The sequence below is a fragment of the Uranotaenia lowii genome, chromosome 2 (assembly GCF_029784155.1).
Source record: "Uranotaenia lowii strain MFRU-FL chromosome 2, ASM2978415v1, whole genome shotgun sequence".
NCBI classification, from domain to species: Eukaryota; Metazoa; Arthropoda; class Insecta; order Diptera; family Culicidae; genus Uranotaenia; species Uranotaenia lowii.
The window spans coordinates 41,746,420-41,761,640 of NC_073692.1; the positions used below are offsets into that span (position 1 = coordinate 41,746,420).

General features: G+C 37.6%; 1 protein-coding gene across 1 annotated transcript in view; it reads right to left on the reverse strand.

The window, feature by feature from the left end:
* LOC129746892 (guanine nucleotide-binding protein subunit alpha homolog) overlaps positions 1-15,221 on the reverse strand; it is a 101,973-nt gene that overhangs the window by 19,230 nt on the left and 67,522 nt on the right. Inside the window, exons 2-3 of the mRNA XM_055740820.1 lie at positions 10,387-10,525; positions 10,116-10,324 (exon numbers count right to left, since the gene is read on the reverse strand). Of these exons, the coding sequence (XP_055596795.1) occupies positions 10,116-10,324; positions 10,387-10,525 (348 nt within the window). The remainder of the gene's footprint in view (positions 1-10,115; positions 10,325-10,386; positions 10,526-15,221) is intronic.

The window sequence follows — 15,221 nt, forward strand, 5'->3', positions numbered from 1 at the left end:
TCATTTGGCGTTTTTCGCGAAATTTTACTATTTCATGGAAAATTTTTCATAGTTACTAGTGCTGGTAACTATTACTAGTGGCTAGAATATTTTTAACATTCATTTTAACAATCCTTGTGTAAAGCTCTTTGATTTGGCGTTTTTCGCGAAATTTTACTATTTCATGGTAAATTTTTCATAGTTACTAGTGCTGGTAACTATTACTAGTGGCTAAAACATTTTAACATTCATTTTAACAATCCTTGTGTAAAGCTCTTTGATTTGGCGTTTTTCGCGAAATTTTACTATTTCATGGTAATTTTTTCATAGTTACTAGTGCTGGTATCTATTACTAGTGGCTAAAACATTTTAACATTCATTTTAACAATCCCTGTGTAAAGCTCTTTCATTTGGCGTTTTTCGCGAAATTTTACTATTTCATGGTAAATTTTTCATAGTTACTAGTGCTGGTAACTATTACTAGTGGCTAGAATATTTTTAACATTCATTTTAACAATCCTTATGTAAAGCTCTTTCATTTGGCGTTTTTCGCGAAATTTTACTATTTCATGATAAATTTTTCATAGTTACTAGTGCTGGTAACTATTACTAGTGGCTAGAATATCTTTAACATTCATTTTAACAATCCTTGTGTAAAGCTCTTTGATTTGGCGTTTTTCGTGAAATTTTACTATTTCATGGTAAATTTTTCATAGTTACTAGTGCTGGTAACTATTACTTGTGGCTAGAATATTTTTAACATTCATTTTAACAATCCTTATGTAAAGCTCTTTCATTTGGCGTTTTTCGCGAAATTTTACTATTTCATGATAAATTTTTCATAGTTACTAGTGCTGGTAACTATTACTAGTGGCTAGAATATCTTTAACATTCATTTTAACAATCCTTGTGTAAAGCTCTTTGATTTGGCGTTTTTCGCGAAATTTTACTATTTCATGGTAAATTTTTCATAGTTACTAGTGCTAGTTACTATTACTAGTATGTATTTTAAAACTTCTAACATTGATTGTTATAACCCTCCTTTCAAGGCTATTGCATGCTTCTATCTATTTTACCATACCTATCTATTGATTTAATTATTCGCACAGATTATGCCGTCGGCCCTCAATAACGAAAACACGGCGAACACTCCGTGTGCTAAAGAGAGCCGCGCGCGCCGTCCGGTGAGCCGCCGTGTCCTCTCGGTAGATGCTCGGTGTTCCTACACGCACGCGGCAGAAAAACGCAAACGCAGCTTCAGAACCGCTCGCGCTCTCGAATAGGCGCGCGCGAATTCGCTCTGCTCAAAAATTTTCAATCTGCGTTTTGGTCGCAAATTTCTCGAGAGAATTTCGAGCAATCAAATGTGCCCGTGAACCGAGAACGAAAGAGCTGCGTTTTATTTGCTCTTTCTCAATCGACGCACTCCTGCGTGTTGAACCCTGATCAACACTCAAATATAGTTGTTCTAATTGTACTCTGTATATACCAACTCCTTTAAAAATAAATTCTCTTGAAATGTTTTTAATTTGCGCTAAATGAAAATTATTTGGAGGAAAAATTTGACCAATATACCATAGCTTAGAGAGTATCAGATTATTAAGAATGGTTACTTTTTGAAATATGTTTAACTGTCTTTTCTGATGAAGCGATGTTAAAAATTTTACATTCTTAATTAGCTTAGAAAAGTTAAAATCTACAATGCCGATATAATTACAGAAAAATTCTACACCTAAAATTTTTAGCGATTCTACTTCTTTCAATAGATGAGGACCCGATACACAATTATTTATTCTAATATACAACGATTTCGAAAGGTTTAGTTTAATTTTTGCATAAATACTAAAATAATTAATCAATTGAAGCATCTTATCAAACTCAAAGTTATCGCGAACAAAAATGTTTATGTCATCTGCGTAAGCAATAATTTTAACAAAAACGTTACCTATCAAACAACCCTTAATTTCATCGTATAACATTCTGATCATTGGTTCAATGTAAATGGAGAAGAGAGCCATGCTAAGAGGACATCCTTGCCTAACAGATGTTTTTATATCAATATTTTTAGTCAAAAACCCATTAAATAAAATTTTAGAAGATGCTGAGCTGTACATTTTTTTTAAACAAATTATGAATTGCTGAGGAAATCCAAATTTTTCAAGAACTAACCATAGAAACTGATGATCCACACGATCAAAAGCTTTCTCTAAGTCTAAACTAACTAAGAGTCCTTTCAGCGATTTGGTTGGATTTGATCTGACGATTAAATTTCTGAGAAGTTTTAAATTATTAATGCATGACTTATCAGTTATTCCTGCTGCTTGCCCTGGACCAATAATAGAATCCATAATTGGTTTCAAACGATTGAATAATATTTTTGTGAGCAGTTTATAGTCACAGTTCAGCATGCTAATTGGCCTTTTATCCTTTAGGTCAAATGAGTTTTCTTTTTTAGGTATGAATGTTATCACTCCTTCCGTAAACTCCCTACTTTTAAACGAACCAGCTAAAAATATGTTAAAAACTTTTTGCAAGTCAAATTTAATTTCATCGTAGAACTGAGCATAAAACTCATACGTTATGCCATCAGGACCAGGACTTTTCTTTTTTGTTGATGTTTTTATCGCATTCTGAATTTCATTTAAATCGATTTCTCTAACTAACAATTCAGATTGCTGTTGAGTAAGTTGAACTTTAATTGAACCTAAGATATTATTCACTCCGGGAATAAAATCCAGTTCTTTGCTGAATATATTTTCAAAATAGTTTTCAATAATTTTTTTTAAATCCTCTTTTTTCGATGAAATTTGACCGTTAATTTTCAATTCCAGTTTGTTTGGAAGATACGAATTAGTAATTTTTTTAGACATCTGATATAAAGAAAGTTTTTCATCTTCACAAACACTGTTATTTGGTATTTTCAACTTTAAATTATTCAATCTCTTTTGTTCAATTTCCATTATTTTTGTTTTTATGAATTGTAGTTCATTTGAAATATTTTCTCTGGAGTTTTGTTTTTCTGATAATTCTTTCAAACATTGATAGAAAAACGATTTAGTAGCTGTTATCTCTGAGTTGAGTTGAAATGATTTTTGTTTGAAAAAGGATTTTATCTTAGGTTTTAAATGAAATATCCACCATTTACAAATATCTTATAATATAATCTTATAAATATTTTTGAATTCATTTTTTAAATTATCATTATGGATAAGCGAAGGATTTATTTTCCAATACCCTTTCCCAACAGGTGTAACATCATTGAACAAATCGATTTCATATTTTATTACAATTGAACAATGATCAGAAAAAGTAGTTGTTAATGTTTCATATTCTTTCACTCTATCGAAATATACTTGAGGACCATAAACTCGATCTAATCGTGACATTGAATCACCTCTGAAAAAAGTAAAAACTGTTTTTTTATGAAGTTTGTTTCCTATATCAAAGAGTTCGAGTTCAGTAGTTAAGATTTTTAGTCCCTGACAGATATTTTTAACTGACCCATTCGAGTCCCGCTTTAGTAAAATACTATTAAAATCCCCTAATATTATATTAGGATGATTAGTTGATAAGTGACAAATAATTTCTTCTGTAAATAAATGGTATCTTTCATTTCGATAATTAGTACCAGAATGCGCGTACACATTGATGAAATTCATTCCTCCAATAACAACTGAAGTCAATCTTCCATTCGGGTTCATCACAACGTTTGAAAAGTCAATACTTTTTCGGATCAATATAGCAGTTCCTTTGCGATCTTCGCTAATATTAACCAGAGCAAAATGACTCGACAAAAAGCTAAAATCGTCGAAAGCAACTTCCTGTAGACATGCAACATCAATGTCATGATTCCAAATAAAGTCTTTTAACAGATTTAACTTCAGAGTAGATCTAATAGAATTGATATTAATTGTGGCTAACTTTCGGTAGAACATAGTATTACTAATGGAACAAATTTTTGAAGAACTTATCGCCTAGCTTTTTTACCTCTATACCTTTTAGTTTTCGAAACAATCAATTGTTTACCACGAGCTGGTAAGTTCGGGTGAACCTCGCCAGCTGTTCTCTCTTTGTCATCCTCGGTGATTTGTGGAATGATGTCTTCGTGCTCAGAGCTTTCCGGAGATTCCCGATTCGTGCGTTTTCCGGTGAGACGACGATCCAGCTCGGTCGTTTCATCTTCCATAGGAACTGGGACATTTGATGATGATCGTGTTTTGATTCTATCGGCTGCTTGTCGGGTGATGTCAATCTTCGTCTTCTCGTCTGTTATGGTCGGCTTCGGGGTGTCGCTTAATGATGATTGTGTTGATGATTCCGAGATCGGCGTTTTGAACAGCGAAGTGGGTGATGAAGATTGTGCAATAGACGATGGGGATTGTGCACCCGAGCTTTCACCGGTGGCTTGAGTAGAGTATATACTGGATTTCAGGGTCGTCATTTTCGATGTACTCGGGGTCGACCGATCGACGATCGGTTTTTTGGCCTTCCAAGGATCGGGAAGTTGGACTGATCGGGTTGTGAATTTTTATTAAAAGCCAGTTTTGGACAATTGGACTTCATGTGGCCGTCTTCTTTGCAAAAGAAACACTTGTTTTTGAGGCCCTCATAGAAAATACGAGCCTTAAAGTGACCTATGAAGATATTTGCTGGTATCTCCTTCGATATCTCCATATGAATACCACGTACGCCGGTGTAGATGTTCACTTTAGCTTCATTGGGGAACCGTTCCCGTACGTGTTGCCTTATTGAACCATATTGACCGAGCACGTACTGTATCTCACGGTCTTCTATTTCTGGTGGTAGGTTAAATAGGCGGACATACCTGAAGATTCGTGAGGCTTGGTCAATTGTTACTGGGTTCACCGTACCGTCATCAAATTGAAAATTGTAAGTCTCGTCCATATTGGCTATGAATGTTTCAAAAATGGTTTCATCGATCATTTTAACGTAGAACTGGCCTCCATTTTCCTCTTTGTAGATGCTGTGTACGCTGGCAGCAGACAGTTTCAGGTCGTTTTTCACAAACTTTAGTACTTCTAAGTGCGAAGGCACCTTGCTGGTTGGTCCCAACACCAATTTGACCGTATTCTTTCTAATAGCATTCGCCATTTTTATCTTCCCGAAGAAAGATTCCGTTAAAAAAAAAAAGAAATTGAAGGCAATAGTCTGAGAGACTATCGCAAGACAAAAACTTCACTTTTTGAGAGCAAACTATGAACACGTCCGTTTTGTTCAAACGAGTTCGTTGCCCGACAAACCGATCAAGTTTATCCGAAGCTCACTTATTCACGTACTGATGCTTTTCGAATTTAATCCAACGATAGCATTGCAGAAGTTTTACGAAATAAAGGGCGAACACGAAATTATTGCGAAAAATTCAACAAGGCATAACTTTTTTACCATTGGGTTAAAATCAACCAAATTTTGCACACTTTCTCATCGATGTGTATTGTTTACATGCTAACAAAATCGAACTCGTGTTTTTCGATTCAACGAAAATGGAGGTGAACCAACGCGAGTCAAGAGAACAAATTCTTTCCAAACACCTGCAATTCCCTGACCTGTCGCACCGGCAGTTGGGAAAAATGTTGGATATTCATCATTCAACCGTCTTCAGAGTGTTGAAGCGGTTCCAGGAGCGGTAGACGTTGGACCACGGCAAAGGAGCTGAAGGAAAACCGGGACCGGAGAACAAAAAGTGGTAGGGAAAGGTGAAGGGGGTGATTAAAGCAAATCCCAACGTTTCAAGCCGTGATTTGGCTAAAAAGATCGGCATGTTACAGAGCTACGTCCATAATGCAAAGAAGAAAGCTGAACTAAATATATACATACAAGGTACAGAACTTCCCAAATCGCGATGAGCGGCAACAATCGACGGCTAAAACTCAGGAACGGAAGCTCTACGAGAAAATGCTGACAAAATATGGCTGCTGTGTGATGGACGACGAAACATATATTAAAGCCGATTTTAAGCAAATTCCGGGGTTGGAGTTTTTCACCGCCAAGAGCAAGTTCGATGTGGACGACAAATTTAAGAAGAAGAAAATGTCGAAGTTCGCCTCCAAATATCTCGTTTGGAAGGCCATCTGCTCTTGCGGACTGAGGAGTGAGCCTTTCGTGACAAAGGGCACAGTAAATGGCGAGATCTACAAATCTGAGTGTCTTGAGAAGCGCCTTTTTCTGTTCTTGCAGCAGCACGACGAAGCTCCGTTATTTTGGCCGGATTTGGCACCATGCCACTATTCTAAAATTGTCCTGGAGTGGTATGAGGCCAATTCTGTCCATTTAGTTCCTAAGGACATGAACCTGTCAAACCGTCCGGAACTGTGCCCGGAGGAGCAGTACTGGGCAATAATATAGGGGGAACTTCGGAAAAGCTGACTTCTTGCTGTAAAGACTAGAAGAACATGATTGATGGAGGACATCGAGCGAAAATGCGTTTGATTTGAAGATTCTTTAATCGGTTGAAATTCAATTTTAATATACCTTGCCAACCAAACAAGCGCAAATACTATCCGACAACAGTGTCCGATGTCCCGAGTAAGATAGAACACAGTATCAAAATCAACAACTGCCAGCTGCTGACTTTAATCCATATTCAATTTAATTAGTGCAATAATGGAAAAGTGCACCAGGAGGCGACAGCAATTGCACACATCGATTTCAATACCCTCCCCCAACCGAAAAGTCCCCCCTTTCTTTTTACCTCTTTCAGGCAAACCATACAGTTATCTGATATCTGTCTATTCGAGTGAAGTCTGTGAAGGAGGTGTTCTAACGCATTTGTTGCGATATTTATTGATTGGACGTTGTTGTTGTTGTGTTTTGTTTCGCTTTATGTGCTATTGCACTTTCAGCCATTGCACATGAGCAGCCGAAAGGAGGGATGGGAGAAGGGAGTAAACAACATTCGATCTGTTTATTAGTTCCGCCGGCCGCAGCGCATATCACTTTACAAACAAAGAAACGACGATCGAGGCGAGATTTGCAATGGCTTGGCAAGGCAAACAACGGCAACAATAAACCATTATTATTTGGTGAGCAAAGTGTCATAAAACGACTTAAGGCAAAGAATGAAAAGTGTGGGAATTTGCTGAACTTCGAAAAGTTTCGATGAAGGAGTCAAGGTCAAAGGAGAAAGAATAAGGCATAAATAAAGGGTATTCGGATCAAAAAGTGGTCAAATTAAATTCGCCGTATTGTTTCTTTCATTTAACAAACTTGAACACCACTAATTTTGTAGGTGTGTGTGTGCGTAGAATAATGCTTCTGCTTTTATGATGAAAACCATCATAAAAATGTTATCCCAATCCCAAAAGCCTCATAACTTTTTTTTATCTTAACTCTTATTGAAATGCTGTTCTCGGATAAAATATTTGTAATAATTTAAACTTCGAAAAAAAAAAAAAGAAATCGGCCTAAAGGGACCAAAGTGGTTGATAAAAAACAGGATTTTCTTGTTGCTCTCGAACAAAATGTCTCAAAATCCCATACAAAATTCAAGCTCGTTGAGCGACCCCTTCCCGTGGTCCGATCTGGCCCAAATTTGGCAAGGGACCTTTTACTAGGTCTAGGATCAATTTTAGCCTGCAGCACATATCATTCCACAGGTTTTAAATTTCCCATACAAATTAGGGGCACTCTAGTGAGCACGCATGCCTTTCCGGTCCAAAGTTTTGTCCACCGGACCCGGTTTCCATCCAATTTTTTTTGAGTCCACGAAGCTGCTTTCCACTCCATACTTCCGAATCGAATTTTTCACCGCTCCGATGCTTGCTACATCCATTTTCACCAACTGACTCAGTGAAATGCTGGTGATAAATAATACACCATTTGTGCCCGATATTTTTGCGCATTTCCAAGGAAATGCTCACATTTTCATGAAAACTATGGAAACTGGATTATCAAAATCGTGCTAAACCATAATGGGACACCCTTTATGTCACTGTCTTCTTTCTGAACTGTATTCTCCGTAAAGTATAACTAGTGCATAGAGGAAACTTGATAGTTGCATATTTTAATATTAAATTTCGATAATTTTTAACAAACGTATGCGCAGAGGGCTTTTACGAATCCGGAAGGCATGGAAAAGTGATCGTTTGAATGACGATGAGATGGTAAATTGTGATCTTTGAATTGATTTTGGCTTGGGCCAAAGCGATACCAAGATAATGTGTAGCCTGAGTAAAGCAAGCTCAACAATTTGTATGTTTTCGTCAATTAACCAAAAGCGACTTTACTCGGCTTTTCCAAGAATGCGTTAATCATTGCAGCTATTTGATAAATTTAAGTTTTAATCGATATTTTAAAGTTACATAATCAAGCTTAATATAAAGCTACTGAGCATGCTGTGGAACATATTCTGGACCATTAAGGGGGGGTAGGGTCTAACACTTTCAAAAAATTGATTTTTTTATTTTTTGATTTTCTTATTGTAAAACATTTCAAGAAAGTTGTGTCAAATTTTCAAGTCAATTGAAGCAAAACTGAAGAAATTATAGGCCTTTATCTCCTCCTATGTAATACTGCAAGAAAGCAAAAGCAGAAACTTAAAAAGCGTTTTTCTCGAAAGCACATTTTTAAAGTCCGTGGACATCGTCATTTGAAAACCACTTATCCGATCCTTTTCAAATTTGGAACATATATTCTACATATAAAATACCAGACCCCAACGTTTTTCTTTTTTGTTTTTTTTACTTTGGGGAGATTTTACAGGTGAAAAATGGCGGATTTTTCCGTGAAAAATCGTAGTTTTTACTTCAAACAGCCACAAAAATTTCATAAAATTTTTTTTAAGTAAAATAAAAACGTTGGGGTCTAGAAAAACATCTATTAAAAATATTTTGCTCTGATTTTTTGACTTCAGATGATTCTGTGCTGAGATACAGTGTCCACCGCAAATCCTGTTTTCTAAAAGGCATCCTCGAAAGTGCTCCTTTACCGGCTCATTTTTCAATATTTTTCTACGAAAAAATTACTAAATGTTCTTTTAACAATGTTTTGTATAATGCAAAAAATTTGAATACATTTTTTTGAACGATAGCTCTAGAAAAAAATCGTGAAAATGGTGTTTTTTTATACCCGTTAGACCCTACCCCCCCCTTAAGAAATTTAAGCCGGAGAACACCAAAAAATCTGGGAATTATAATCTCAGAAGTACAGTCCCAGCTGGAAGCTCATGGTGTATTAGGCTATAACGGAAAACGGTCCAAAGGCTGGCTCAACGCAATCTCAAGAAGTTAGTGAATGTAATTATAGGATTTCACAACTACAAACTTATTTCTAAAGAAAGTCTTCAATATTTTTAAAATAAATTGAGCAGTTTTTTTTAAACTGTATTTTTTTGTAATAAAGTGAAAGAATTTTACCCCAAAAATCCAAAGTAATCTGCCTCGATTCATCATGGCTAATTTCGAGAAAACTAGCCCTACATCGAATTGTTGTTCCATCGTACGGATAAATAACGATGATAATTACAAACACGCGGCCTAATTGTTATTTCGAATTTGAATGTGTAGGTGCACCATGGGTTGCGAAACTTTCGGTCTATAATCGCGAATTTCACCTAAACCCCAACCTAACCGATTGCCAAACTATTTAGTTGAGCAGTGTGCAAATGATAGCCGGGACCGACTCTGGATTTACCCGGAAGTGCCCTCTTAAATCAATCCAACGACGACGACGTCGACGTCTCCAATCCCCAATGGGGATGACGGCATCCCAATCCAGCCCAGTCCAGTAGCCGCGCCATCATCGTCGTCGGTAGTCCGGCAGCCGTAATTGATGGCCTGGATTCTGTAATGAGTGTTTAGTGCCAAGCAATCAGTTTGGCGCGCACTACTCTTGGTCTGTGATTATTTATCCGATCTGTGTTGTGGGCGCTGCTACTTTAACTAGACTGAAAGGGTTGAAAACCGGTCAATAATAAGTTTGATTACATCAAACCGTTTAGTGTTTTGTTGTTCAGTAATTTTCCATTTCTACGAAAAGCAATTGCAAATTACGTCTAACAGAAAGTTGAAAATATGCATTCTCAACGACAATTGTTAACCACGAGCCAGACTCATGGGAATTCTTTTTATAAATGTAAAGGTTTAAGGAATCATTCAAAATAGAAAAAATGAGTTACTTACAATTTGAAACTCTCTCCTGCGGTCGTACGCCCTCCGGATCGCCCCATCCTGCCAGAGCATGGCGATGATCGGCACGTACTGGTGGAACTGTTCCGCGTCCAGCAGATTTCCGCTGTGGAACATCACCGCCTGGTTCGCGGCCAGCTGGGAGGTCGGAATCTCCCACGGTATATCTAGCTTATCCCTAGCGTCGCACAGCACTTGCATGCCTGAAAAAAAAAATTAAATTGCAGTCATTGAACAAAATTAATCATTAAAATTTGCTTCTCACCTTTGACTATGTTTTGGTAGATCACATGTTGATATTCCTTAACTAGTTCGGGCTCGAATTTGATCCCGTGTATTATCCGCATCTGCTTGAGGAAGGTGGACTTACCGGATTCGCCCGCTCCGAGCAGTAGCAGCTTGACCTGTAAGCAAGAAAAAAAAGAGAAAAAGATTAGAAAAAGGTACTCAAACATGAGATAGAATCTTATCTCAACAATACTAGAAACAATAAACGATAGTCTGAAATCGGATCTTGAACCGCATTATTGTTGTAGCACCAGACATGGCAATCAAAGGGTTTACGTCACTGTTCTAGGATTTTAACAAGAAAGAAAAATTCTGATAAAGATAACAATAACTTTTTTTAAACTGTGACCCAAAGATGGGTCTTGACTCAAACATTCAGTCAGCGAAACTTTTTTTGTAGAGAAATGAATCCAACTTAGATGAAATTTCAGGGACTAGATAAGGGAAAATTGATGTTGAAAAACATGCGAAAAAAATTCGCCTTGTCTCCCGGTGAGACTTGAACCCACATCTTGCGCCTCTCCGGGGCCCATGTATTAACATTCTACTACAGGAGACCAACCTGGCGTATGAATATTATACTGGTTGAGTGTCGATGTCTATCGGAATGAAGGGAATAGTTCCCCATGTGATCATAATCATTTTTCTTGGTCTATTTCTATTCCCATCTTTTCATCTTACGGTGGTTGGACTCAAATTTGGATATTTTAGGTACGGCAAGATTTGCATTGCCTTCTCATATACTGCACGATGATGAGAAATGATGCGTTTGCCGTATTTGGATATCCAACCAAATTCGGTGTTTGGCACCGCCTTATTTTCTATTTTTAAACTGTGACCCAAAGATGGGTCTTGACTCAAACATTCAGTCAGCGAAACTTTTTTTGTAGAGAAATGAATCCAACTTAGATGAAATTTCAGGGACTAGATAAGGGAAAATTGATGTTGAATGTGCCGTACCTAAAATATCCAAATTTGAGTCCAACCACCGTAAGATGAAAAGATGGGAATAGAAATAGACCAAGAAAAATGATTATGATCACATGGGAGAACTATTCCCTTCATTCCGATAGACATCGACACTCAACCAGTATAATATTCATACGCCAGGTTGGTCTCCTGTAGTAGAATGTTAATACATGGGCCCCGGAGAGGCGCAAGATGTGGGTTCAAGTCTCACCGGGAGACAAGGCGAAAATTTTTTTCGCATGTTTTTCAACATCAATTTTCCCTTATCTAGTCCCTGAAATTTCATCTAAGTTGGATTCATTTCTCTACAAAAAAAAAAGATAACAATAACATTCTGAAATAAACATTCGACTTAGAAAACCTGGAAATAAGACGCCCAAGAATCTGATGTGCAGTACTAGTGTAGTGCCATTTGTAGAAGAGATAGAGTCGTAAAAATTAGTTTTTTTTTATTGTTTTATGACCTCTTGGATGCCAGTCCATTCTTGGCTTGCGGGAACTATCGATTGAGTTTATGGTGTGTAAATGGTTTTAGTAACTCTTGGCGACTGAGTTCTGCATCTGGTTTTAGAAGAAAGAGTTGGTTTGTTTAGATAAATAAAGCGTGTGTCTTTTATGTTGCAGGAGACGTCTAGGAGAATTTTGTTTTCTATTATTTTTTAAGTCTGAACATGTTAAGTTTGGTGCAAAATTCGAGATTTAGGTTTCATGTCAGAAGAAAATTTTTGTACATAAAGCTTAAACCTAATCCGCTCTTGAGTGTGAATATGACACTACTGGAAGTTTGGCGGCTTATAACTTGAATCGGGTGCATCCAAAATCTTCATTTTTGCATCATTACTTATTTAATAAACGCACCCCGTAGGCCCTGAAAACCCAACTCTCTAATCAGAGCTTGAGTTTCAATTATTCCTCGCTTAAAACCGCTATCTCTCTCTTTTCTCAACCGATTTGTACAAAATTTATAGTTTTGGAAATCTGTAACCTGTAACTCAAATACGTTTCTCATGCTTTATTCGACTACTTTATTTCAGTTTTCCGTTATTCAAAGTCTAAGAAAAAAAAATCCGAAAAAACATGGTGTTTTAAAATTGAAATTTAACTAGAAGTAATAAAAATACAAAAAAACTCACAATATAAAAGAAAATAGTTTTCTCAAACCATTTTCTTGCGTATGACTATCACACAAACTCTAGTAAATAAAAAATTTTACTGTAACTGAATCTTTGGACATAAAAATCAGTGAAGAAATAGAATATATGTATATGAAACCAGCTTTAAAAAGAAAATAAATCCTAATTCTAAAATAAATTTCAGATCATATCAGGAATGACCATGAATTTGAAAAATCATTTGTTCACAATTTGAAATTAAAATTCTAGATCAGGAAAAACCATTTTGCATTTAAGTATCTCTGACTATGATCACTTTTTATATGTGATTCTTCTAGATATCAAAATAAAAGGTAAAAAAATTGTCTTTCCCGTTCACTATATTAATTTTATATATTTATAATGAAACATGTTCAAGTCATCACTCATCATTGAAAACTAATATGTATTGATAAATTGATTCCTTGAATAATCATTAAGGATTTCATAAAAATAAAATTATTGAATTCCAAGAATTATTTTAAATACTGAAAATACAAAGCAATAACTAATAAAGTTAATATTTTGCATTAAAACTTAGCTTTAGTGGGGCAACTTTGAATTATTTTTCGAACTTTTCATAGATTAATTTAAAATTAACATCGATTATAAAAAGATTGAAAATAAGAGAAAAATTTAAGATCAATATATGTCGTCGCCATCAATTTGAAAAATGGTCGGGCAGCGTACAATAGGTACAAGCATTTTTTTTTTTATTTGAAGTTTAGATATACAGTTGCGTTCAAAAAAGAATGAAATCGCGTGAAGATGCGCACCCACTTCAAACTTTGACAAGCTGACATTTCTCTTTCGGTTGATACTTTTTCATAAAAATTTCACACAATCTAGTTCAACTATTCAACTAACACTCTATGAAATTTGAAGTCTTTACAATTACGGGAAAAAAAGCTAGAGCTATTTCCGAAAAAAAGGGAAATTTGGTGTTGCTTCACTAAACTTGCTGTATCTTCGACAATTTTCTTCGAAAAACCTTGAAATTTGGTCCAGAGATGTAAAAATGTTTGATCTAATACCAGGCCAAGTTTTGTTAAAATCGATGAACGTGATCAAAAATGGTGCCGGGTAGAAAATCAGCTTCATTATCGCTCAGCAGACGATTTCATTATTTTTTGGACAGGGAAGCTACGATCCGGAATCCGTTCTGAAGGCTGGATCTGGTCGGAAGGTCTGCCATTATTGTCAGAAGCCGGGCCATAAGCAGAGGGATTGCCGGAAGCAAGACAGGGACAAGGAAAAGGACCCCAGAAGCGACCAGAAAAACCGGAAAAATCCACCCAGAGCGAAGGCTGTGCGTGAAGCGACGAATGGAAATTGTGCTTTCACGACGAAGCGGACTGAACACACCGGAAGCTGGGTCGTCGACTCCGGGGCGACATCCCACATGTGCGCCGAACGAGATTTCTTTCTGGACCTGGATGAAACCATCAACGAAAACGTCACGCTGGCCGACGGGACGATGACAGCTGCGAAGGGCAAAGGGACGTGTAAAGTGGGTTGCTGCAATCTGGAAGGCAAAAATCGCACAATCACGCTTTCGGATACTTTGTTCGTACCGAATCTGGAGACCAACCTGATCTCGGTGCGCAAGCTGGTTGCTAAGGGCGGTGAGGTGATTTTCGACACCAAGAACTGCAGGATCATGAAAGGGACGCAAGTTGCAGCTGTGGCGGATGTGGCCGGTGGGTTGTATTGCATCAAGAACGCCCACAACGCCATGAAGGTAGAAGAGAAAACACACACACGCAGGATTGCCAGCACGCGTGGCACAGAAAGATGGGCCATCGAGACCACGACGCCGTCCAGGAGCTGTTCAAGAAGAAGCTAGCGACCGGCATCAAGATCACCGATTGTGGCATACGGTCCGTGTGCGAGTGCTGCTCAGAGGGTAAACTTGCACGACTTTCGTTCCCGAAGAAAACGAAGAAGCGATCGAAAATGCCACTGGACCTGATCCACGTGGACGCCAGGAGGATGTCGGTACTATCCAGTGATTGAATTTTGCTGAGCATGAATTGATCAACCTTCTCTCGCTCACTGCTTTACTCGAAAGCAAAGGTTGCTTTGAGGCAGCGAAAACGACAAAACCGATGATGCATACGCTCTCAATATGGCCCGCCTTCAAGAAGCAGTATACATTCGAGGCAGCGAATCCAAAAAACCAAACGAATGGCTCTCACTCATCTCCTGTTACAAACTTGAGGGAAGCGAATTCAAAAGGCAGAGCGAACCCGAGTCTCCTCGTTTGTGCCTGGATCGAATGCGTGAGTTTTTTCTGCTATTGCTATTATTGCACAGCAACCGGACGCAGGCAGCTAGTTTTTTTGTTTCTTTTCCCTCCCTCCTCTTTGCACTATACGTTGCGGGCCGTGCAACGCAATAAGTTCGGTTGTTTTTGTTGTTGCCTCAACCTTTGCGGCGAGGTTGAAGATGTTCTCCTCAACGACAGCTATCGGCTGGAGTTATTCAAATTCAAGAACGTAAATGAGTATGTGTGCCTCGTCTTCTTCATGCATCATGTAGCAAGCAACCGAACGTTGAGAGAGTTCGTTCGGGGCAGCAAACGAATAGTGTCTCTCAGAGCAGATCCTTCTCATGGGGGGGAAGTTTGAATGAATGTATATGTATCGTCTCCTGTATAGCTATGCGAGGCCTCAAAGTGTGTATTTTGAAT